The following is a 27,284-nucleotide window of genomic DNA, read 5'->3' on the forward strand; positions in this document are numbered from 1 at the left end:
GTTTTTCTAAATATTTTTATTGACTTTAATTCTTTAACCTCTCTCATAATTTATATACTTTAATTTTTATTAGTTATACATGTGAAGAGACTTCCCAAAATGCTCTTCATACAGCCAGAAATTAGACTCCCAAAAAACTAAAAACATTAATGAATAGTCTAATTTTTTTAAAATTCTATATTGAAAACTTTAAACGAGGATAAGCTGGAAAAAAAATACATCAATCTTGAATTATTTTTAAAAAGAAAGATATTACAAAAAATGATTGTTCTAGTAGTAAAGAAATATCGCAATGACCATCGGTTCTTGGAGGCTAAAGCAAAGGCACTTTTTCAATTTTAAGTTACGTTGCTTGAAAGATGTTGAAAGTTGAAACTACACATAACAGATAGCCAAATGGCGGCGCTGCTCCTGAATTTGAGCGAGCTGCAATAAAATGTGCACGTAGTAATGCTATTTGCCAAGTTAGCAGTTAATATTCCCAAGATGGTAATAATATTTCCGGCCATTATTTTAAGTACTTTCACTTGCATCGCTAAATTTTCCATTGAACGTTTACAGAATTCAACATTTCCAGCCATTATTTTTCTCTCTATCACCCTTTGTTTTATGAAATAGAGAAGGAACAAAATTAAAAGGAGGTGCTAAAAAGTTGGAAAAAAAACTGTATATATAATGTACAAGAACAGAGTCTACAGACTAGCCAACCATGTGAGCATACATATACCAACTACGTATGCACTCAAATATATATTGAACTATCAACAAATCTAAGTAGACCTACATGCCTCCCCTCAATTGGCCCAAAAAAGAGATGGAGGCAAAAAAAAAAAACAAAGGAATGATCTCCTAGCAGTTTAAAATTTAAGATATCCCCAAATGTCAGTAAAGACCACTAATGAGACCATTACAAAGGCAGAAAGTACAAAAACAGAAGAGCACTTGGTGCGATTTGAGGAAGCCTTTGAAATGTGAGGCACCCTTCTGAGCAAGAAAAGGTCTTTCAACCCCAAGGTGGAGCCTGCTTTTGTAACTTGTTGAGAAATCTTTCTTTTGCCGGTTGACTCGGGTGTCTTCTGCAGTTCATTCCCATCATTAGTAAGAGTAGCACTTTCATCAGAAGCATGATTTTCTGAACCTTTCTCCCCCTACAAAAGAAAAATAAATCTCCTTTCACAAGCAAGGACAATCTTCTTGGACACACAGGCTAAACAAACAAAAATCTTACCACAGCAATGACTGGTTTTGCATAAAGCTCTTCTTGTGCACAACTTTCACTTTTCACCGTCTTATTTGAGCCATGTGTAGCCATTGACAAACGAATTCTCCTCTGTGCAGTACCTTGTGTTGAGTTTATGCTTAGCTGTTCATTTCGTACCTCACGATGCCTCCTTATGATTCCAGTATTGCCACTAGCAACTGCACTACAGATTCTTTGTTGCTCATAATCATCAACTACATTGTATACTTGACCCATATTAACATCAGTAAAAGCTCTCTGGGAATTGTTTTGAAATAACCCAACATTGCTTTTCTGCTCGTCACCAACACAGTCAACGGGGATGCCAGTGGTGCTGCAAAATTCTGAAGTTATCAACAAAGGAATCCTTCCGTCAATTGCCCCCTCTGCATAACCAGCTTGCATACACTGCAGCATACAATAAGACTATCATTATACAGGAGACACAAGAAAACCATGTTAGATTGTTAGAGCTGACACCGGGAGTTGGGAACTACTATGTTTTACTATCGAGGCAGAACCTACCTAGAAAGATTAAAAGATAAAATAGTGTAAGAGCTGTTACTCACTGTCATATTGGCAAGTTCAGAATCTAAGTCGCTGTTTAATATGTTATCCTTAACATTAAACAAGGGGTAGCTCTGCTGTTGACAATTGGGATCCTCAAAGGGTACTTGATCCCAGTTAACAACTGAATTCAAAAAGTCTGACATGTTTGTCTCATTTGTACCATATTGAAGCCCATATCGACCATCTGATTCGATGTTTGCTTGATAATGAAATTCTGGTTGAATATGTGCAAGTACAGGGGAGAATAATTTGCCATCCAGTAGCTCGCTTCTTGGGTCATAATATATATCAAAGTTCAATGGTTGAAACTCCTGTAGGTAACAACAACATAGGAACTAAATCAATAATTCCAGTGCATGAAAAATCAAATCAGGGTGAACAAAAACAATAAAAGAAGCAAATCTATCTGTTTATCTATTTACCTATATATATAGTAAAATTGACTTGTTAGTGATCTTTTAAGTAGCCCCAACTCTCTCATAATTATAAGGAAGGTACAGTGATTATCAAACATAAACTATTAAAGCACTATTCTCCTAATCAGCTTCTTTTTTAGCAAATAGACATTAAGTTCACTCTTGCAAATAAAGATTAAAATCACTTTCAATGAACCTCTAAATAGCCTAAACTCTCCATCATGATTTAAAGATATGCATTATTTTCTCCTTGAAGAACTATGTTTAAATAGGAATGACTAAAAAGAATAAAATATTGCACATATTACCATTACAAACCAGTGATAACTAATAATAATAAATAACAACTCAGTTATTCCATCTAACCTCCGCAGTTGGTAACTCAATTTGATTTTGTGCATCACAAGCATCATATCCATCAGTACGGCGATCAACCGGGGTTACAACATTGGATATTGCTTCCTCAGAGTGTGCAGGGATCATTGACTGATGCTTATCATCTTCTGTAACTTGTGACGGCGATCCTGCAACAACAGCCAGATCAGATTGTATTTCCTCTGTGGAGTAATAGGCAGCCACAGGAGTGGAAGCAGTCGGCTCTGCTTCATCACAGTGTGAAACTTCAAGGCTCTCATCATGTTTCTTAAACAAGCGACAAAGGACATATGGATTCTGGTACAAAACAAACAAATAAAAAAGAAAACCATCATCACTTCATATAATTCCTTGGCCAATTGACAATTGCAGTAGAGTAGTGCTATGTACCTGTCCAGGATTGGTACCATCAAGCTCCTTCAAAGTGGGGCGATACTCATGCATAACCCAATTGGTCCTATTCCCCTTGGGTGCTCGACCAGTGTAGAACACCAAAGTCTTCTTCATTCCAATCAAAATCGTCCCAGACTTGATTTTACGATCCTTCCCCGTCGCCTTCCAATACCCATTATTCGTCGCTCTGTTCAATCGATGCCCATTTGGATACTTTCGGTCCTGTGGACAGAAGAAGAACCACTCCGGATCCTTAGTCTGTACCACCGACAAACCTACAAATACACAACCCCCCCCAAAAAAAAAATAACTATTTGAAAAAAAAAAGATAAACTAAAGAAACTCCAACAACAATCACTAACATATATTTAAGTAAGAGATAACGCTCCTCTCATAAACTAACTTTTTCAGTTGAGTCTAGCACAGACACAAATTCCAAGAAAATAACTACCAATTGAAATAACATAGCTACCTCGAACTAGAGATTATATGATTGTAAAAGGACGAAGAGAAAGAAAAAAAAATACCGGGCATGTCCCAAGGCTCCCATTTGCAGACATCAATTTCTCGGATAACCCAAACCTCGCGACCATTACCGTTGATCTTCTGTCGCAGGTAGTAATTGACGAGTTCCTCGTCGGTAGGTCGGAATCGGAACCCTAACGGCAGCGAATCTAGAGACACCACGGCCGCATCGTCCACACGAGACGGATAACAGTCCACCGAACCCATACTCAACCAAAAAGAAAGGGAAAAATAAAATCTCCAAAGCACCCGCTATCAATTATAAAGAAATAAACCGAAGCAGAATTTGAAAATCAAAGGAATAATTCAGATGTGTTTGTTTGTTTTGTTTAGATGTTGTGGCCCATAGCTTTTTCTCACTTCTAATTTTCTCTGGTAAAGTAGCGCGATCAAGCACTCACGCATGAAGAGAGAAAGTGTAGTGTAGTGGTGACTCTACCCGCAATTTTTATTTATGAATTTAACACAGAGAGAAACCGTGTTTCAATTCATTGTATACGCCGCGTATGATGTTTTACCCTCTCGTTTCTACGAAACTACGGTCACACCACTACTGTGTCTGTAACTCAATCCAACGCGTTGGGGTTAAATGGGAATTTTGTTATGATGGATCAGAAAGTAAAGTTAGGGGAAAAAGGATATGCTGTCCGGCAAATGGGATTCTGACACGTGGCGTCAATCGTGCACAATGGAGCCCTCATTTTACGTGCTGAGTAAGAAAACGAGAGTTAACAAACAATAACAACCCAATATGAGAAGAAAATAAAATTTATGCAATTGCTTGTTTGAAAATATTGGTAAAAAAATGTGATTGTTTTTTATAAGAGAAAAAAATTTATATAATATCAGCATAACAGATTTTTATATCGTTATTTAATCATAATTATCATAATGATATGATAAATAATTCAAATAATAATTTATGATAATATATAATTATCAAAATTTTTGTTAAAATAATTGAACTATTCATACACGTAAATTTATTGTTTTAACTTTTTTGAAAATATTTACTACATTTGTTGTTGGTTGTTTTTCTTCTTTTAATGCATGTAAAAAATTAATTATATACTTGTGTATCATACTTAAAGTAATTATATAATTGCTACTAAATATATGGATCAATTGTGGTGGAATTGTTGCAACTTAATTAAAAATTCTATGTTTGTGTTTGAATATTTAGAAAAAAAATTATTATCATCAACCGTACTCAGAAAATTTTATTTTTGATGAAGGATACATGTAGTTAAAAAAATGAAAATTTAATTTATATATTTGTGCTGCTCTTCTTTATGCTTTGTAAACTTTCTTCCTCGTCTGTGATTCTGTTTCCTTTTTTTTTTCTCTTGTAAAAAAAGTAATTATATCACATCTTTATTAATTTATAAATTTGTAAACATTTTTATTTCTAATTGGTGCGTTAATATAATACAAGCATTCCTACTAATTATAAAAGAACAAACAACAATCTCCATCTCGTCTCAGCAAGACCTTCTTCCCAACTCTTCTTATCCTTTCTCACTCCATTATGCATTATCATTCTATTCATTTTACCTTTTCTGTATTAATAAAAAAAATCTTAATAAAGTATATATTTTCTGATATTTTCATATAATCTCGTATTAACTGAGCCAGAACCCACTACTCCGAGGCGTGCCCGTCGTCTCAATGGAAATTTTTACTTTTTTTTTCAGGAAAGAAAGATATCCCTCCTTTTGATAAGAATTGAAACATTTTATTTTAAGGGGGGTAAATAAACAACACTTCATCTTATTATAAGAAAAAACAACAATTCCCTTTCTCTCGCAAGACCTCTTCTTATCCTTTCTCACTCCATTATGCATTATCATTCTATTCATTTTACCTTTTCTGTATTAATAAAAAAAATCTTAATAAAGTATATATTTTTTAATATTTTAATATAATATCCTAATAATATTAAATAAAAAATAATATAAGATACACAAATTGATAATAATAAAAAAATAAACTTTATTTAAAAGTGGAATAAGTTATAATAATTTTAAAAAAAATCAAAAAAATATTATTTTGAATTTTTTTTAAAAAAAATATTTTTTCGAAACCGGTTACACTAGTTAACCTACTAATTTTTTATGGGTTCAATGGTTTTGCACCAATTTAGGAAGTATTGGACCTGCTGACGTGTGATCAAACCTATTTCTACTCTAATCGACCAGTACAATTTTCAAAACAGTACAAAAGACATTTGTAGAAGAAAACAAAATACAAATTAAATATAACACTAAATAATGTGACAAAGAGGAAATAATATATGACATGAAAAATAAGAAATAATTTTTTAATGATATATCAATATATTATTAATAAGGGGATTATGATTAAAGCAGTTTTTCAATTCAATCCATTCCCACATATTATATGAGTATTTTTCTATTTCCAGATTCTCTGGTGAATGATATCTAGAATATGTTTAATAAATTCTGGTGGGGAAATAATGGGAGGGCAGGCCGTGGGATAAATTGGATTCAGGGATTTGGAAGGCTTCAATGTTGCATTACTGGGGAAGCAAGGTTGGTCCATTATGACTAACTCTCATTCTCTAGCTACAAGGCTACTCAAGTCTCGATATTTCCCTAGTTGTGATTTAATTTTATGCAGGCGGAGTTGGGGAATGACCCTAGCTATATATATATACGTGGAGAAGCTTATAGTCTGCAAAGATCCTTGTCAAAGAGAGAAGGAGTGCACAGCCAAGTATTATGATGATTGATCTTATTAAAAACCACGAGGAGGGACAATATATGGAAGATAAATATCAATGAAGCTTTATTTGATGAAGAGGATTCCCATGAAATTCTTAGAATTCCTCTAGTTGATAGCACACAAGGGATAAACTGACATTGAAGGAGTCAAATGTTGACTTGTGTTGGAGTACGTGATGATCTAATTTTGAACTAAGCTCGCCAATTCTACCCACAATCAGAGAGGAGGAGGCATTGGCTCTTCTCTTTATTTTAGAATACCTTAGAAATAAAGGTTTCCATGATACCATATATAGTGGAGATAGACAGCCAGGATAATTCTAAGTTTGGGTAACATTAATTATTATCAAATGTGGTAGCTAGGCTTCTTCTGGATTTAACAAATGTTAATGGTTGGTTTGTTAAAAGACGAGCCAATAAAATTGCTCATAAGTCAACTTATTCTCATGGTAGTCCCTATTTGTTTGAAGTTTTGCCAAATTGTATTGCTACCTATATTAATAGTGAAATAATATAAACCAGTTTTATACATAAAAATATATTAATAAGGCATTTAAAATGAAAAAAGTGCCGATCCATGATTGCTCATCTTGTTTTTTTTTATATATATAAAAAAAACAAGTAAAAACAATACTCATCTTGCTTGTTACATCATATCAAATACTAATTATTAGATATTTTACACGGATTTGTTTATTGAGTAATACGATATGGTGTCCTAGCTAGTAAAGTGTTTTAAATGTCTATTTGGTTTAGAAGATGAAAGTAGGAAAAAAAATTGAATTAAAGTAATAGGTAAAACACGTAGGTCTTAAAAAAGAAACATAAAATTTGTCTTAAGTATTATTTTTCTCCACTCTACCAAACACACCTAAAAAAAGATATTCGTTGACATTCGCATGATTCATTTCAATGCACAATAGAATTTGACGATGATTGTGTTTATTCAAGAAGAAGCATCATATGTTTTTTTTAGACAAGCATCACATGTTAAAAGATAATGCCTGCAATTTATATATAAGTTTTTTATATGAATATTTTTTTATTTTTGTTTTAGGATAATGCCTAAATTGTTCCGAAAAGTAAATATGGAGAAGAAAAAAAAATAAGTTAAGGAAATGATAACAACAATAATAAACTGACTTGTGGATACAATAAAATAAAGTACTCAAGGTTAATATAAGGTATAATAATTTGGCATGTGGACAGAATAAAACCAACAATTTGTCCTCTTTCATTCTCCTTAAATTCTAATTTTTATTGGAATAATTTATGTTTTGTTGATCTATTTTCTTTTTAAAAGCACTCCTCCAAATGTCAACACAAGAAATGTTTTTTATTGATCTTGTAATAATAAAAGACAGATAAAAAAACTTATAATAACTCATACTATATTCAACCAACTTAATTATACCCCTTATATGTTTTGTCACATTCTAACTTATTTATCACCAAATTTTACTCATTAGTATAAAAGTCATATTCACCTAGGTTTTATCATAAAAGTAATTTTCATCAAATGCAATAAAATAAAACCTAAAAGGTCTTCTAAGTTGATACCACAATCATTTTCTTTTCTTCTCCTTTTCTTCTTTGGAGTCTGAAAAACCACTAAACAGCTACATTACAAGAGAATTTGGCACTAAAATTAAAAAATCATGTCAGACTAAGGATCTACAGTGCCAAGAGGAGACTTAAAGTTTTTATTATTATTAAATATTAATTTATTAGTTTTTGTTAGAAATGTTAATAGAAAAAATTGAAACTATCAAATCAACCTCATATCTCTTGTCTTTTAAAGAGTAATATGTGTGGGTAAGAGTAATATATCAGTCCCTCTTTATCAGAAAATCAATTCGCCTTGAGCAAACTAAACTATATATGTGGGTGAGATTCAATAACACTAATTAAATAAATTTTATTAGTTTTAACATTGTCGATCACTCTCTTTTTCCCTTAATTTGTAAGAGATTCAATTCAATAAAACTCAAGTATCTTTATGAATTGACTATTTTGATTTTTAGGTTTTTAAATAATACACGCTGATAAATTAATTGCCACAAAACGAATGCAGGTGAGGTGATATGCATGTATTATTCACCTACGAAATCTCGGACTACTATATTGCATGCATATTATAGAAAAGAAAAGAAATCTCAGCCATGCACGTGCTTCTCATTCTTTCAATCTACAACATACATCTCAGTCATTTAGATTACATAATTACATCAGTCTATCAAATTTGATTTTTTTTACTAATTCTTATATATTTTATTTAATGTTTTATTAAATGACCACTTTATCCCTACTCTTCCTAATTCAATCCCTAATTTCTTAATTCAATCATCTTCAATCTTATTAACGTTACTGTCGCTCAGATATTGAATAGAAGGAGAACGAAGAATCTGATCGTCTCTAACAGCAACACCGCATCGAACTGCATGTAGAGAGATAGTCGTTGTTGGTGCGGGAATTGGGCTGTTAAATAATTGATTATTTTGTGTACTGTTAGAGACGGTGGAACAAATTATAAGAGAAACAATGATAGTAATTGCTACGTACGTCATCGCAATGGTTCGATGTTGTTCATAGACCGTGTCCAATGCCATAAAGGAAGAAGGGAGAGACAAAAATAATTCATATTTTTTTAAAAAATTATTTTATCAAACAATGTTTTTTTAAAAGCTTAAACAAACGGATTCAATATATAACGATTTTTTAGACCAACAGAATTATTTATTGGTATAATATGTTTTATAATTAATTTAGATCACTCATCCCAAACTATTTTTATGCCATACTTAGTAGTAATTTTAGTAGTAAAAATTGAGGAGAGTACATGTGAAATTAAAGGAGACAAACTACAATTTATTCTTTAATATATACTAAAATTATATCATATTTTAATTGTAATAAAATAAAATTAAACAAAAGTATTAAGAGATTAATTGTAACATGTATATAATTATCAATTAGTGAATTTAATTTTCTTAAATAGGCTGTCAAAATGTAAGAGGTTATAGCATAGTTTAACTCCGGAATAATTTTAACTTGAGACAGTAATTTTGATGACGGGTCATCATTACGTTGAGCCTTTTTTCACAAATAGATGAACGAGTGACAGCACAAATTTGTGAATGAACCTTATAAAATTCAAATTTGACCATTTCTAGAAGCAAATAAACTAGTACGCGAACCAAAACAAATTAATTTTCTTAAAAACGAAGCCAAATTAAGCATTATTGGTGGCGTTACTGTTTACTCCGTCTTCATTATTTTCCTCTTGCTTCTGTGCCTTCTCTCTTAAGAACCGTAGTTGAATAGTTCAATTCAAATATCTGTGTACCTTGAATCACCTCCCACAGCATTGCCTTGAATAGCCAAGTACTTGAATTAACTCAATTTTATTGGTAGTTTCAAGTTTAAATTCAAGATATGTAGATCTATTAAATATTTATCCAGGATTTTATTATATACTATATATAGTAGTCTTATTCAATCTAAACATAAAAAGATTTTGTGGTCTCTATAAGTTTTTTAAGAGATATTGATATTTTATTAATTCACTTTTAATATATTTAATAGTAGTACTATCATCGAATATTTTGATACACTCTCGTACATTTTTTTCATGTAAATTATACTCTCTTTTTAAAAAAAAAATTAAGGTGTCCAAGAATGAATGTTTAAATAGTGATTATAGATCATCCATTACCTACCCTATATTATTTGATAGCCTTCTGGCAGTAATCTTCCAAATCAAAACTTATCATAACGTAGTCGTTTTTCTAAATCGACAAACATAATATTATATATAATATAAGGGTATCAGAGTTACCAAAAATTACAAAAGATTCTAAAGTCAGTTAATATATCATATTAGGTTTATGCAGTACATAGAACATGTAGATTAGATACTGGATAATTAACCCCACTACTGCACCCAATCTGGGGCTACAAAGATCCAAACAACCAAAAATATTACGATAAAATGCAAACAAAATAAATCTACCCAACAAAGCCTTCGTTGTTAATTAGCATCACGTACCAACTATAATATGCAGCTCCACCATCATTAATGTCCGTTGGTTACACAAGAATAAGTGGCCAAATTGATATGCAATAACACATGCAAACTAGCTGTTGCTTACCCATTGAACATAGGAATACTGAAAATCGGAGGAATAATTATGCAACCATGACCAAGACACAAACACAATATTATCCATTAAGCCACTTATTTTCATTCATTGCTAGTTGAAAATGATGTTATTCTTCTTCCTCCATATTCATGAGATAACCGCACACCATATGACATTCCAAAATTTCTTTTGAGCTTTGGTGAATCCCATAGCATTATTTTGCCTAAAAAGTATCTCAATAGAGAGAGGGAGGACATTGACAAAATCTGAGACTTAATATGACTTGTATAAAAGTTTGGCTTAACTTACAAGTTATAAATTTATTTAAAGATTTACTTTGTGATAATTTAACATTAAGATATATGTGAAAATATGTTATTATTGGCTTTATAAAATTCAAATTTAACTTGATTATACAATATTAAATATATTTTTTAGATCTAATTTAACATTGATGATAATTTATTGAAAAACATATTTTACAATAAGGCCTTTGAACGAGACATAATTTTTTCTTTCAATAAATTCATGAAAGTAACTCTTTTTTGTAATATCTAGAATAACCTTGCAACACATGCGCTCGTGGCTTATTTTGTAATATCTAAATCATAAAGAATGGGAAATTGGAATTCATTACTGAAAATATCAAGAAGCACGAGAAATTGGAATTCATTACTGAAGTCCAAGTTAATTTCGAACATATCCATGTACTGCCCTGTGATGAAAGAATGAGAAGTTACATAGCACAACCCAGTACTCACTGATGTATTTAGCTTCACTTGTGCGAAAAATTAAACTTTTAAATGTCATCATAGAAAAATTCGAAGGTGGCATTCTCTTTTTATTTTGAAAAATTATTTAGGTGTAGATGCACACACTTCTATCTGGTTGGTACGTACTCATATCTTTGGTCTCATATGTTCGATCAGTAACATCATACTGATTCATGTCCCTCTAGCATCTACTGATTCAACAACGACCAGGATGACATGTTATTGCAGGGGACCAGCTTAGGCATATTCATAAATGGAACCTAACGTTTATAAATGGAAGCCGTACATATCCAAATTTTATCCCTATCTTTTCAGTGTTTGCTCTCGATTTGTTCTTCCTTGACAGGAAGTCTCTCCTGCTTAGAGGTTCCATTCCGATGTAATGAGATATTTCTAGTATTTGTGACTTCAATGCCACTGTAAATTCTTCTCTCGGAGTGGATTTGAAAATCTGTGAACTTTAGTGAAGGGATGTCAATATATATTCTGAATTTCTTTTTATTCAAAGGAATCAAAGACGAATAAAAGACTTTACAGCAACGCACGTACACTTTGTTTAATCAATAGAATTAGATCCCGTATATAAATTCTGAATTTTACCTAAAGAAAGATATAGCTTCTGTGTTCGTGACTATATCCGTATCTTGCAGTTTGCGTAATATATGTTGAAATAATCATGAACATGCATGATAGCATCTTACTTCACGTGCCAAAAAGGCGAATCCAAGGAAAAAGAAAAGTAGGAAACCTACATATCATAAAAGAAAAGGGGCAGTTAAAGGTAAAGCCAATATGACTATACTGCACTACTAAATTAGTGGAATCTCGTCTATATGTCGGAAATTCAATTTCAACCCTAATACAAAACCTTTTATCGTTCTATAACTATTGGTTCACCTTAATTAGCTTTCGGCAGCTTCATTACCGGTTCTTCAACGATAACTGCATGCTAAGCTCAGACTAATGAAGTGTTGTTACTTGCAAAATAAGCAAGGTTACAAGTTGAAATTGGCCACAACAACCTCGGTAACTTCTGGCTTTTGGAATAAATTATTAGATGGATTAATTAAGAGCATTGTAATCTATATTAATTTTGACATAACACAATTTCTTCTGATACTGAAAATTTAGAGAAAGGAAATAATGTTTCAATCTAAGAATAGAAAAACCTCCACACTTGTAGAACACTTTTAGATGTACTTATATTTAATTCATTTTTAAAATAAAAAAGTAAAAATTCCTACAACTTGTCAGATACTAGATCTAATTGACCAATCTCATGAGATTACATAAGACATAATTAAGTGTTGTGAATTTTTTCTTGAAAATTAAATAAAAGAGACTTGAATACTTATTAGGTTAAGATTAATATTCCGAATTATAAATATATATTAGTCCCAAATTATTTAATAATTTTTTGACTTTTAGACCTCTTGACTAATATACAACTCCTTTGTGTTTGGATAACCATTCGTTTATGGAAAACAAAAGTTGCTGAAAGCAACTCCTTCGATACTTTTTCTTCAAACATAATTTTAGAGGCAGCTAAATGGATTTCCGAATATGCGCTAACCCTCGTCTTTATTGGTCTTGATGAGTAACATAATCAAATTAACACTACCTCTAATCCAACAATTAAAAAGCAAAGATTCCTCTCTTCGACTGCTATTGCTATTGCTATTTCTAGCTACTGATAGACTATTGGATCAGAGCTTAACAAGCCTTGTCGTCTATATAGAAAAAACTTAAATTAGTATTCATTAGTTAAAACGTTGCAAATTTGTAGTTTTTTTTTTTAACAGAAATTTCGTATAACTTTGGAGAAGAAATTTGAGTTTTGGACGTATTAACCATCGCCTATCTCGAACTAGCACATTATCTTTGGAAATACGTTGCCCAGTGTCCAAACTTTTTTTTCCGATAACCCCAGTCTCAACTTCTAAAAGAGAAGTGTTTCATTTACTTTTATGGGTTAACAAGTCACATTTGAAGTTAGTGCACATGTCAAGCTTTACATAATTTGTCGTATATGGCTGCCGTTTCATGCTACTTGATTGAAATGATACAATTGAAATTTGATATCCACTTTGTTAAAAAAAAATGGATATCTACTATCACAATAAGAAAAAGGAAAATCTTGAGGGAATATCAGAATGAGACAACAAAAAGTTATTCCTTTTGACTTTGAAATATTATTTTAAAACATGTATATAAAAAGGGACAGTAAATAAATAAAATTAAAGATAATTATATATAATTTTCTGAATTATCTATTTTTGTATTATTTTTAAGAGATTTTAACCTATTTATTTTATATTTTAACCCATTATGTCCTCAAATAAAAAAATTAGAATATTAGAATCAAATATGTTATTTATTTTATTTCTAAATTTTTATTGAGATTTCTATTTATTTACTTATGTTTTTTGTATTTTTGTTTGACAAATTAGATGGCATATTCACAATGCAAAACAATTTTATATTATCATTAAATCTTAAATTATTATATATAATAAATTTATTATTTTTTATAATAATTACCTCAAAAGACATAATAATAATTTCATACTAGTTGATTGTATAGATATTTTGAAACGGATAATCCATGGTGATTAAACTCTTTTTTCTTAAGGTAAACTAAAAAGGGGGAATTAGAGCTCTAATTCATCAAGAAAGAAGAGCAACCCAAAATAAGACAATTTCAAGAGTCTTGGACCTTTATCTATAGTGTTAAATATCCGGCCCACATATGAAGGTGCAACCGAAAGTCTTACTTTTCGAATTGCATTCACAAAATTGTGAACCAAACATGCAGACACTTGTATCCTGCAGTGAACAAGGATTTCTTCTACGTATAGAATTGCTTATATATTGTTCTTTTCACTCAAAAATAAAATATATATATATAACACGCACTTATATATTGTTTTTCTGCATCTTTTTATACTACTAGTAGTTTTTTTCGACCACATCTCTGATTTCTCTCACTGTTTTTCTTCATTCCACTCATTTTACATCCGAGAGAACATGAAAAAAAAATTACCCAAATAACAACCGACCGTGTAAGTGTAGCCCTTCCAAGCACAAAAAGTAAGAAAATGAAATAAGAACTTTATCTTTGTTAAGGATTGACTGAAATACTTAAAGTTCATAGAACTTTTTCTTCTTTTAAATAATCCTTGCAAATTTCGAGGAAAAGGATTGGAAAAAAGAAATGCTGACTTGAGCTTATTTAAAAGGGTTAAGAGAATCTAACTTTAATAATGGTAACTAAATCATGGATTGCAGGATTGACACAAGGCCGAAGCTTGATATCACAAACTAATGGCTGAAATTAAAACCGGTCTATTGTTGACCTCTTGTTGCGTTGCCAAAGAATAGTTCAAAACATGCTCAACACCTTGCTTGATAACCGGATCATTTTATTCATTTTCCTTTTGATACTTATTTAGAATGCTGGATTTTTAGAAGTTGATTTTTTGTTCAGTTATGAATCCTCATACACCAGCTTGCGACAGAATAAAAAAAAAAATACACCAGCTTACATTGTCTAACATAAAAGACAATTATGCTTACATGCAATATTAATGGATTATGATATATGTATAAAAAATTAAAAATTCCTGCAAGGCTGCAGCCTGCAACCAAGCATGTACTTATCATTTTAATAAACTACTAGAATAGTTCACCTATATCTTGTACGGACAGAGAAAGCAATCTATATATTTTAATGAAAATAAAAATGCAAAAGAAATAAAAATAACAATATAGGGAAATTTCTTTACACAAAATAGAGACGGAAGAAAATTTGATAACTTCATGACACATGGCAACTGGCAAGTGGTTGAATAGCTTTAATAATACTGTTAACTACATGAAAAAAGATAAAAATGTTTTCAACAAAAACTCATCTTTGAGTTTTGTCCATGACCAAATTATGTCATTAACTTTTAAAGGAATAGGTAAAGATAGGTGCGTGGAACCTACAGACTTCTTTTTATTAAAGTAAGGATATACTTCCACAAACTTATAGTATTCTATTCACTCAATAAGGACCAATGATGGAAATACACACCAAATGCACCATGTTGAAAATAATAAAAATACAAGTTTAATATGATTTAATACTCCTTACTTACAAGTTACCTCTATGAAAACACCTCAACATATTCATTATCATAAATAAGATTACATATTTTTTTATAAACTAAAAAACACTCCCTAAATAATATATCACATTACAAACTTGAATCCTCCACTAAAAAATTATCAAAAATAATATATAATCACTCACAAGACACACCTCTTCTACTTGATACATGAAAATCCTTTTTTCTCCTCTTTAGGTTAGGATGGTGTGTCTTTTCTTCATAATGACCGATCCCCTTTCTAGAATTAACTCCATAGAAATTGTCATGCATATCAATAATAATCACTTTTCCTTGTCAATTTATTATGCATAGAAACCCCAATTTTGAACAATTTTAATACTATATTTTATTTAAAATTTATAATTGACATTGCTAAAAATCTTTCACTCAATTAAAATTTTCAAACTTTATGATTAATATGTCTCTCCACCATGCTTTTGTTGCTTATGGGCGCTGCCTTATCATATCTCTAATCTAATTCTAAATATTTATGCATGGGTATTAGATGGTGCAATCATATACACTTGTACCGTCATTAACTACCGTCTACAAGACATACTACACTACTAACAGAACTTTCAATATAATCATCCCTACAAGGATCGATCATCAATACTTGTTTGATTGGTCACATGTGCTCACCATCAAGTCTAATACCACTGTTAGAAAAATCACATAAAAGGACTGAAGATATATAGGAATACACACTAGTTACACCATAGAGAACACACAAAAATACAAATTTAAAGTTCGGCGTTAATATCTTTGTGGTATTGCTACTTGTAGAATGATAACATAACATTCATTCTAGGCTTGATATGGGCCATGCTTAGGAACTGGAATTTTGGGCTCATAGATTTTCTTCTCCGACCTCATGTTAGGCGGGGTGTATTAAGAGATGATATGCAACCTTTGTTTTTTCTTGCCTAAGTGGCTTTTTCACCCGTTGCTCACCACCAAAAAATAGTAGCATCCTTCTTAAATCCAACTTATTCGTTAATTCACCGTTTCCCAAGTTTTCATTTTCACTATCAAGTAATTGTGGCCTCTAAGATGTAAAATATTAACCGAGTTTAGGATTCAAAACACAAATTTCATTGCTTAAAATAACAGGGAACTTTTTCTGTTACAAATGAGAGTGAGTTTTGCCTGTATATAGTTGTATTTCCTTTCTTGTTTTTTTTTTTTTCGAGGGGAAGGAGGGGGAGGGAGGAGAGCACCTGAGTTCTTAAAAAGAAACTAGTTTATCGAACTTTGTACAATGAATTTATCACAACTGTATCAAGAGAAAAATATGTTACAAGACAATGTTGTCTGAATTCTCCCCTATTTAAAGAAAGCTCTAGCTGGGGGTGCCATCTTACCTAGCTACAAAATGGTTTGACGCCTAGGACCTATACACAACTATACAGATCATTTCTTCTGTTGCTTCCTTTGGTCTAATCTTTCATGTTTCACCATACAAGAACAATAAATGGGAAAAACAAACTGGGTGAGGAGTGTTGCTCACTGCAAATGTCATCATCAGCAATGCCGCCCAGCCAGAGATACTAGAGTGCTACTGCCTTCAAATTACACTCTTTAGTATGCTTATGCTTACCTTGTCAAGTGATGGTGCAGTAATCACAACACAGGGCTCTTTAAAATCACCCCAGAAAAGAACTCTTGTATCTTCCCTTGCTCGTTCCACTGTTTCACCCATTCTTATAGTGACATATATATGTACATAAGTCGTAATTCTAAAACCTATGCTAGAGAGGCCAAAAACATTGTCAGCAAATCAACTGGGAGCATGGCATTCTTATGGGCGAAAACACTACAGTGAGCCGTGCATGATCAGAAAGGGAGTAGTCTTCAGGCCATCTACCTTTCTCTACTTCTGGAGGGAACAAAACTGCGTTTTTTACACTGAAACCAATTGTTTGCTCCTGTGCATCATTTGAACCGTCGTCCTGATCACCATTCTTGTTGTCATCTATATCTGGAGCTGTTGAACTCCAGATTTGCTGCTGCATCCGAATTATATCAAGATCATGGATTTATCCAACAAACTAGAAAAAGAAAGGATTAAAAAAATAAAAGGGAATTCTGCCACTTATTCTACAACAAAGCCTTATCTCACTTGGCGAAAAACAAAATAAGAACTCAGCAATGATTCTCTATGCAGAAATGTTTTACTTCACTAAATGACATTACATATGCCCTTTACAGGTTAGTTGTTCTTGTTGGATCAGCCACTTCCTAGTGGAACAAGGCTTATTTGTTCTTGTATCAGCCACAATTGATCAAATGACATGCTAGCAATAGTTTCTACGAATTACACATGACAGAACTCTTTGATTTTGATATGTTTATGTCTGATGACTCAGAAACTAAAATACTGATAGGCAAATTCCTTATAGCATTGCTATCATCAGTGCAATACTATATGCCTTATGGAGAAAGCCATTTAGATTCAGGGATCCTCTCACAATTTTTATAGGAAAAATTCAAGATTTTAAATCTTGTATAATATTTATGCCAAGAGCTAATTCAATGTCAATGTCAAATACATTACCAGAAATTTTTTATAATCAAGAACACCGTTTCCATCTACATCTGCTTGGACCCACAAGTCCTTTATCTCTTCGTCGCTCAATCCATGGCAATGACCAGTTAAACTGAGCTGCACATTAATAAAAAAAAATAACCATCAGGATTATTTCTCAATCACAATTCCCAAGAACTAACTGAAATTTCAGAGTGCTTATCCTACAGTCAATACTACAACATACCTGTTTAAGTGCTTCACAGAAACCAGAATAGGTAATACAATCTTCGTTATCAACCTTTAGAAAGGCAAATGCATCACTCTCAGTCAATATAGCTCTCCGTAGTAGATACTGAAAATGGAGAAATTTATTGTCAATGATAATTCTGTTTCACAAAATCAGAATCCTTGTCTAATATTGAATGTTTTGCCTCACTAAGTGTTCAACTCTTCTATGTTAAATCTATAGGAAACACCTGTCACCTAGAGATATATATTCCAAGCAAAGATGGTAAAATTATTACGCTTAATAGTTTTAGTCTAGGTCCAAATATTCCATGATTACCTTGAACATACCAAAAACTGCTTCACTCCAACTAGCTTTTAGTAGTTTTCGATATTTGTCGGGATTGAGAAGCCAAATAAAATCAACAGCACATATATTTCCCCGGTGATTGCGGTGGCTAACCCACTGCATTGACACAATGTTAAATAAATATAAGTGACTGGCATATTGTCCAGAAGAAAAAATCTAAAAATGCTAAATATATGACCTTGTGAGCATCTGCATCAGTGTAATGATGTGCAGTATCATAAGATGATACAAAGCCCTGAGACCTCAAGAACTTGTAGACGTGTCCACGTTTGCTTCCATTCCAGTCACTGTTAAAAAAACAAAACTCCAAATAAAAACACAATTAAATTGTTTTAAACAAAAAAAAAAAGTACATTAAAATCCATGTGGAGAGTTTACCCGCAAAGTACGATTGGCATTGGCTTGAGTTGGAAATCATTCTGATAAGATTCTACGTATTGAAGTATCTTGTAAACCTGCAGGAAAGTAAATTTTATGGTAAATCTGTCTAAGTGAGACAGCAATCTTAATAATTGGTATGCGATTTAAGATAGACTAAATGTCATTCAAAAAGCTTAGATACCTGCTGCAGTCGTACAAGGGATAGAGTTGAATCATGGGGAAATATCAGGTGAGTGTTAACAATCAAAATTTCCTGCCTAATATTACTGTTTCGCCATTGCGAAATCGGAGAAGCTAGTTCAACATGTAACAACTGAGCCACACGATCACCAAAATCATTGAAATGCAACTCCTTATAATTAAGAATATTAAAGTACTCCCTTTGCACTGCTATTAGAAGACCTGCAGAGCCCGGAGGAAACCATATGAGAATTTGTACTTTGTAGTGTACATAAATCTTCAACAGGCAGTTCTGGATCAAAACTAAGCACATGGAACATAACAACATTTATGAGAGCCGGATTACAATTCAACTGACTGAAACTTCCATTCGCTAGAAATTAAAAAACAGAACATGTTTTTTCTCAATAAAAACAATTTTAAATGTTTGTTCACTTTCTCAACAAATACTTTCTGAATCCATTATGTGGTATCCCCGTTTGCCAATTTCAATAAATTAGTTCGTCAGATCCCAAATGGGAATGGACTCTCATTGAATTTTTACATGATAATGAAATTTTTTTGGTTTTCCACTCTTCATATCCATTGCATAGGTAATACTCATCAAAATTTAAGAACATATACGAAGTGAAACATGGACACAATTGTTATACACAAACTTCACCCTGAGAGGAATCTAACTATATAATACTCCCTCAGTCTCTTATTTTCTTTGTTACTGTTGAAATATTCTTCAGTGTCAAATTATGCCATTTTAGTATAAAAAATGTATTAATTACTTTTTTTCAATAATACTCTCAAAAAATAAATGCACTAATAGATATAGAGTATAATTAACAGTATTTTTTTTATTTCTCTAAAAACAAACCTATTCAGGCATGGCCAGATCTTAAATATGGATATCTCTCTCAAAGGGATTTGAACCTTCGTTTGCTGCGTCGTGAAAAAATAACCTCTTGTGCTAAATTCAATCTCCTTTTGTTAAATAAGAGTATTTTGTCATGGGAATTGGTATAATCAATTATTTTCATAAAATATGCGCATTACGTTAAACCACAAGACGGAAGGAGTATTAATGGAAATTTCAAGGACAACAGCATGCAGATAGAATTGTTTACCACAAAATCCAATGGGAAAAAAGACAACTACCCATTTAAATTCAGCAATTGACATCTATTTGCAATAAAGAAGAGGATGAAATTCCGACAAAACCAATACTGATCCAAAAAGGTGGTGTTTAGGAATTGAGGGAGAACGTGTATATCATCATACCGTCCCCACGGTTGTTCGTCCTTCCAAGCTTGAAACTGACATAACCAGCGTCTCCAAGGCTCTTTTCGTACAAATTAACAAGCTCTTCATTTCCAACCCAAAATTCCTGCACAAAACCCACGTAATTAATCATTAGCCTATGGTGCACTCATGGCCCATTGGTAAAAATTTCTCTGGTGTTTAGCCCCTCACATGCAAACATATGACCCATTATAATATAGATAGATAGATAGATAAAATCTCACTGCAATCAATTTCACTTTCACAACACAAACCTGAAGACAGATAATGGAAGACCTATCATTCAACAACCAATCCAATATCCTGTGATTCCTTGCCAACCAATACGCTCTGTAGTCGCTCTCGCGGCAACTCGGATCCTGCTTCCATAACAAAAATGAAAACTTAAATTACCATTTTCAATGGGTTTTATTATTATTTAGACATTATTACAATGCTAAAACAAAAAACCTCATGGTTGATGCGTTTGTATATGGGGGCGAGAATGTTAAAAGTGGTGCAGGTAATACAAGGTTGTTGTTGGTTTTCCTTAATGGAAGAAGAAATCGCAAAACTCCCAATCCTTGAAATCCTTCCCATGCTCTTAGCCCACCTATCCGTTATCATTCTACGTCCAAACCCAGCCCACCAATGCTGCCCCCTAATATAGTAATTATTGTATGCAATCAAAGATGATGAAATATTTATTATTTGATGGGAAAGTAACCGCAATTGGAAATGGTTGTTGTTTTGTTTGGTTTGGTATCTGAATTATGAAAGGATACGATGATGATTGAGGTTTGAAAAGAAGGGAGGAAAAGGGCTTTCAGAACTTGGTGTGGTGTGAGGGGTCAAATGCAGAAATGAAAAGAAAAAAAAAACAGAGAGCCGATAATAGCAAACGTTGTCTCAGAAATAGGTTTTAGCCACTCTTTTATAATTTTTCCACCATACTTTAACTGCCCCAACGGCCGAACCGATTTGACCCACCTCTCCTTCCTTTCGGTCTTATTCAATGCCTTTTCCTCCCCAAGTTACCGAATTTTGGGATCCAATATATTTGAGTTTCCTTACCTTTTAAAAGTAATACTTACCTTTTTAGACTATAATAGATAATATGCTTTTTTTTTAATGATGTTATTCATATACATTATTTATTATTTTTGTCGATAACTCATTTTTTTTACTTAAATATAAATTTGGCTTTATTTTTATTATCGTTAGGTTGTAAGTTTGTAATTTTTAAATTTTAGTTCCTAAGCGAATTTACATTTACAGGAATAAAACGGATTAAAATGAAAAACTAAAATCTTTAGTGCACTAAAATTAAAAAAAAAATGCAGACTTACAGATAAATTAGCAATCTCTTTCTTTTCTTGATTAAACATTGAGTGCATATATCTATGACATCAAACCATTCTTTTCTAAAGTAGCTTTCCATTAATAAAAAAAATTAAAAGCTTTTACTTTCCACTTTCTTTTTCTTTTAAATCTCAATAATCAAAATACATATACAATACATTTTAACCAAGAAATTATAAACATTTATAAAAAAAATTATAAAATAATTAGACTTAAACATTCAGGAAATCGAGTGTATGAAAATAACTTAAGATGTGTCTTTTTATATTATTTTTAATTTATTCTAATACACTCTTCAAGATAATTTATAACTTACAAGTTATATCAAAAAGATTTAATCATGTTTTTTCTTTCATTATAACTTATACATTGTATTTACATGATAAGTATTTTTTTCGATAAGTCTCTAATTAAGTTGTTTAGTTAAAAATACATCCTAATTATTAGATTGGTGGACCTTCTCTCTGTTTTAATACTAATTTTTCGCCCTAAAAATGTACGTAATATATAATAAAAATGAGCATTAACATATTTTGTACCTATAAGAATTTAGGGTAAAGTACATTAATCCATAATAATTTGTATTTATATATAATACTAAATTTCTTCCACTAAATTTGTAAGAAGACATTTTCTAAATTTGTACTCTTTAAAAATATTTTTATTTAATTACCTTTTTTCAATTTAGTTTATTATATTTTTATTTATTCCACATATATTTCTTTATTTTTCATATTTTAATCTTAGTTTTAAATATTTAAGAACAGTTGTTAAAATTTTGAAAAAAAATGTTTAATACATAAAAAAATTGATTCAGCAAAAAGACTACAAACCCTGGCTTAAAAGAAAAAGAAAAAAAGTGGTGGCGGGGTGATGCTGGATTGGCGCAATCGACGTAGTAATTAAAGTCTTCTTTTTTTTCAGTCTTTTTCGCCGAAAGTAAAGAAGAAGAAAAATAACGATAAAGTTTGGAATCAACGAATCAGCGTCTGCTACTGCCGATGGGCGATGACCAACCATTGGTGAATAAATAATGATGGCTATAATTGTATAGAATAATAATAATATTTTTTAGATTATTTACAATTAAAATTAAAGCAGTGTTTTAATAATTCGCATGATAAAAAAATTTATTGTGATATTTTTAGTCCCTTTCTGATAAAAATAAAGGAATACTACATATTTTTTTTGTTATATACATATATATTAACTAAGGAATTAAAGTTAAGTTTCAATTCCAACCTATGAAACGGAAGGGTCATAATAAACTCATACGAGTCAAAGTCTTACTTCTTGTTAGGTCTTAATTAATTTCTTCATATTCCGGTCTTAATCTTACTATTTGTATTTGCTGACTCCGAACTTCGGTGGATAGACAGTCACTATTTGTGGACAGAACACATTTAAATGTTAATTTAATAATCTTGTATTATAAAATAATATCCACCAAGACGTTAAGGAAGAGCCAAAACTCAATCGACTACCTCAACTTCTTCGCGCGGTCTCTGCAACCAAATCCAAATATAGAGAACAAACAACAAGCTAGGGCAGTGGAAATTGAGATCAAAATCAGGAAGAAATTAAGCCTATAAGTTATAAATGCATGCAGAACAATGAGCTATATTCTACATAAAACTATATACAAGGGAAGAAAGCTTGCCTTTCAAAGTACGTAGAAAGCAAAAGGAGCAACACAGTAGCAGCAACCAGTATGATCCTCGATAGAATCTGCATCCCAGTTGCAAAAACTTGCACTAAAAGCATGTCTACGACCACTTGAACCATTCCTTACCAATTTTCATGCTCTCTCTGCCTCTCTCTCTCTTTCAGACACTCTGAATTGTCCCTACCTAAAGAAAAAGAAGAAGAATCGATTTGTGGTGAGAAAAGGCTTTTGTTTGGTTTTGTGTACACCAATCAGGAACTGATCAAGTTTGTATTATTTGATTAGCACATGGGAAAAAGAAAAAAAAAATGAACTAAAGAGAATCTAAGATCTCAAACAAGGTACAAAAAGCATAAGTATAAACTGAAGTTGGAAAGCTTTGGAAGGCAGATAATGGTAACAGATGCCATACATTTTATTTGCTCAAACTATATATTAGGTTAGGAAAGTCTGGGTTGTCAAGCCATGTTTCTCGCTTCATGTTATACTATATATATGCATTATTAATTAAGTAGGGACAATTTTCAAGGATATTTCACACACCACATTTTATACAATATATACATTATATTTAGGGGCATTATTAAGTAGGGACGTTTTTCAAAGGTATTTTGGACTGATAGGACAAAATTCAGGTAATGTTCTTTTATTAGGTGTTTGTATTGTTGTTCAATCAAAATTATTATTTTACTCTATAAATAGTGTAAAATAATGATTTAATTTTTTATAATTAAAGTTCCTAATTAATACATAATTACTTTTGAATATATAAATTATATTGTAATTAAAATACATTATAATTAAATAAGTATCTTTGAATGTATGAATTATATTTTGAACGATAATGATTTGATATGAGGTAAATTTTAACTATTTATAATTTTTTAAAATATTAAATTTAATTTAAGTAAAGATATAAAAGAGGATAAATTAAAAGGGGTAGACAATTAAGAAGATTAATTATACAAACAAAGATAAAAATATGGTAATTTGAGATGATTAATTGAGAGATAATTTATGTTTGTGCTGTGAGATTCTAAGGAACCTTTATGCTCGGGTGAGAATAAGGGAAGAGGAAGAAGGGAGAGTAGGTATTGTGTGTTTCATGGGGAGAAAATTATTTCAGGTACGGGTTTACCGCCTACAGCGACCGTCCATCCACCCATGGCAATAATAAATAAGGTCCCTTTGATATATAAACATATATTTCATGAAAAAATAGACATATAATTTAGTTACAACTTAATATATTTTGTTGCATTAAACAAATTTTAATAAAATTAAAAAAAATATGTATTACATCTTCCATTATCGGTTCAGATTAAATCTTGTAGTTTTACTTTTATTAATATAATAACTTTTCATTTTGAATATTATTTCTACATGTTTGTTTGGTTTAATTGGGAAAGGAGAGGAAAAGAAAAAAAAAAGACACATTTTTTAAATTTAATAGTTAAAATATATTTTTGATCCTTTATTTTATTGTAAAGAATCATTTTGCTTCTTTATTTTAAAAAAAATACATTTTGGCCTTTTAACTTATTGGGAGTTTGCCTAAAAAACTTATTGGCCATTAAAACTTGCTGCAAAGTGTATTTTATAATTGCCCCGAATATAGAACACTAATGGTATTACTTTCATGTTGGTGGAAGGACAACCATAACTTAAATTTAAAAGTTAAAAAATTGAAATGCAGTGGTGGAGGGGAACATGGATGTCCCCCAAGTTTTTTCCAAAGTAAATTTAATATAATATAAAAAAATTATGAACCTCCAAAAATTTATAAAAAAAATTATTGAAGAATATATATGAAAATTATCTTATTAAGTGACACTTAAGGAGAAAAATGTAGGTATAATAGATAATTTAATTTGATAGAAATAGTATGATAAAGAAAAATTATAGATATTAATGAAGTATTTATAACATTAAAGTGTCAGGTACAATTATTCAAAATTATTTTATGCATCTAATTTATTTCTTTTTTCTTATACGACCTCTAATAATATATAAAAGAAATCAATAACTAATATATCAAAACTAATAAAAATGTTGAAGTTAGTTAATTTTAATTAAAAATATCATGAATTTAATTTTTATTCTAAAAATGCCAATATAATTCAATTGTTTAAGTAGTAGTTATATATTTAATAACATTAATGAATATTTTTTTCGTATGAAATTGACTTAAATTGTTAATAATTAATGAAATGATTGATTGCCTCATTAGTAAACTTCGCAATAAATTAAAGATATATATATATATATATATATATATATATATATATATATATATATATATATATATATATTTGTTTCTTATATAAATGTATAACTAATATATTTAAATACGAGTCTGTGTTTTTATAATTGCAAGAAAAATATATCTATTTGTTTCTTATATTTATATAAATGATCAAATTAGCTAGATAATAATATTTTTGTACTCGATATAGTTATATATTTTTTCTTTATAAAAAAATTAGATATATATCATACATTAGATCTTAATTTTTTTTATATTTTTATACATGCAAAAAAAAATTTCTTGGTCCCCTTGAAGCAAATTCCTAGCTCCGTGGGCAAAATGAGTCTTTTAAGAAAATAAAGGACCAAACACAGATTTTCACAATTAAACAAAAGACTAAAAGTGCATTTTAATGTATTATTATTATTATTGATGAGTTAATTGCTCAAATATATAAGTGTGTGGGATAGCTTTTGGTAGCGCTTACAGAAAACATCATGAATGATTCATAGATGAGAACATAGACATTTTCGTAAAGTCTAAATATATATGCATGCTTGATAACTTTCGTCCAATATTAACACATATATAATAATGTTTGTTATCATAAAAATTGTGAGAAAGCTTGAGTGATTAAACGTTTCCTTGTCTTTGGTTTCAACTTAAAGATAACGAGGCCAATGTGTGTCTTCCCTCATGAGAGTGGAGCATAAATCGGAAATACAAGCCAAACGAAATAGTTCAGATTCTTCTCCCAATTCGTGATCTATTGGATGGTGAATTAAAAAAAATCAAAGTTATTGGATTTGGATTCAATTTTTTTCTTTAAAACTGATCTAATTCAACCTCTGGACCTCTATACTCATAATGTATATATGTTAGTGTGACCTAAAATAGTGTAAAGGAAATGAATGAATTATAAGGCCAACTAAAGTGGGAGTTGCTCTCTCACTTTGTACAAATTACATGTAAAAATAGCCTTCTAATATGGCCACAAGAAATGATGAACTGCATCCAATATCGTACAATAGTCGTTAGTGGAGGAGAAGTTCCAATATTACATGTGGGTCTGGTTAAGATTTAGGCATTCAAATTGTTCAACTTAAAAGGAATGGTTGTTTAAGAGAGGGATGAATAAACGCCTTGATTGATATTTGTATGGATAGGAGGTTCATTAGGAATTTTGGAGAGCATACGTTTGACAACTTGGGAGAGTCAAGGAGCTTTAGTTTATGAACATGGTTATTGTTGAAGCTGAAATCAGTGATTAGAGATACGATAACTATCACATTGATTGGACTACGGACTTTACTGGGAATGTGAAGACTAGAACAATAAGAAGGCAGAGACGATAATAGTATGTAGATTCAATGAAGACATTGGTTTCTGTATTTTAAGCTTAACGATGGTATAAATTGATTCTACTGCATGTGGTAAAAAATGATATAACAGTAGCCATGCGGGAAAAAAATCACAGGTTGAACTCAAAACTGAAGGGGAGAAAAAAACAATGAATTTCACATATACATTAGGCCGTGATGAAATTAACAATAATCAGATGATCATCTAAAGCATGTGCCATGCAATGCTTATGAGGGGAAAACATCAAGTAAATAATAATAAAATCAATTTGATTTCTTGTTTAATTAGGTGAAAGACACAATAATACAACTTCTAACTTTAATCACATTCAATTTTTAAATCTAACTGCATCTAATCAG

General features: G+C 31.0%; 2 protein-coding genes across 3 annotated transcripts; both read right to left on the reverse strand.

Annotated features, from left to right (window-relative positions):
• Positions 1-532: 532 nt before the first annotated feature.
• Positions 533-3,962, reverse strand: NAC021 (NAC transcription factor). Its single transcript, NM_001289282.2, has 6 exons — positions 3,522-3,962; positions 2,992-3,269; positions 2,593-2,898; positions 1,810-2,121; positions 1,229-1,648; positions 533-1,148 (listed from the first exon to the last, which is right to left on the reverse strand). Exons 1-6 carry the CDS (start codon positions 3,724-3,726, stop codon positions 858-860), a joined length of 1,812 nt encoding a protein of 603 aa, NP_001276211.2. The 5' UTR covers positions 3,727-3,962; the 3' UTR covers positions 533-857.
• Positions 3,963-16,572: 12,610 nt separating this feature from the next.
• LOC100797792 (uncharacterized calcium-binding protein At1g02270) lies at positions 16,573-21,198 on the reverse strand. 2 transcript variants are annotated; one of them, XM_003522474.5, is made up of 10 exons: positions 20,759-21,198; positions 20,563-20,667; positions 20,288-20,393; positions 19,017-19,237; positions 18,833-18,909; positions 18,633-18,741; positions 18,425-18,550; positions 18,104-18,211; positions 17,887-17,994; positions 16,573-17,338 (listed from the first exon to the last, which is right to left on the reverse strand). In XM_003522474.5, exons 1-10 carry the CDS (start codon positions 20,912-20,914, stop codon positions 17,102-17,104), a joined length of 1,353 nt encoding a protein of 450 aa, XP_003522522.1. In that variant the 5' UTR covers positions 20,915-21,198; the 3' UTR covers positions 16,573-17,101. The 2 variants fall into 2 exon arrangements, with proteins under 2 accessions (XP_003522522.1, XP_006578866.1); XM_006578803.4 differs by having other exon boundaries at positions 16,573-17,335; positions 20,759-21,197.
• Between the last annotated feature and the right edge of the window lie 6,086 nt (positions 21,199-27,284).

The sequence above is a fragment of the Glycine max genome, chromosome 4, assembly GCF_000004515.6.
Source record: "Glycine max cultivar Williams 82 chromosome 4, Glycine_max_v4.0, whole genome shotgun sequence".
Classification (NCBI taxonomy): Eukaryota; Viridiplantae; Streptophyta; class Magnoliopsida; order Fabales; family Fabaceae; genus Glycine; species Glycine max.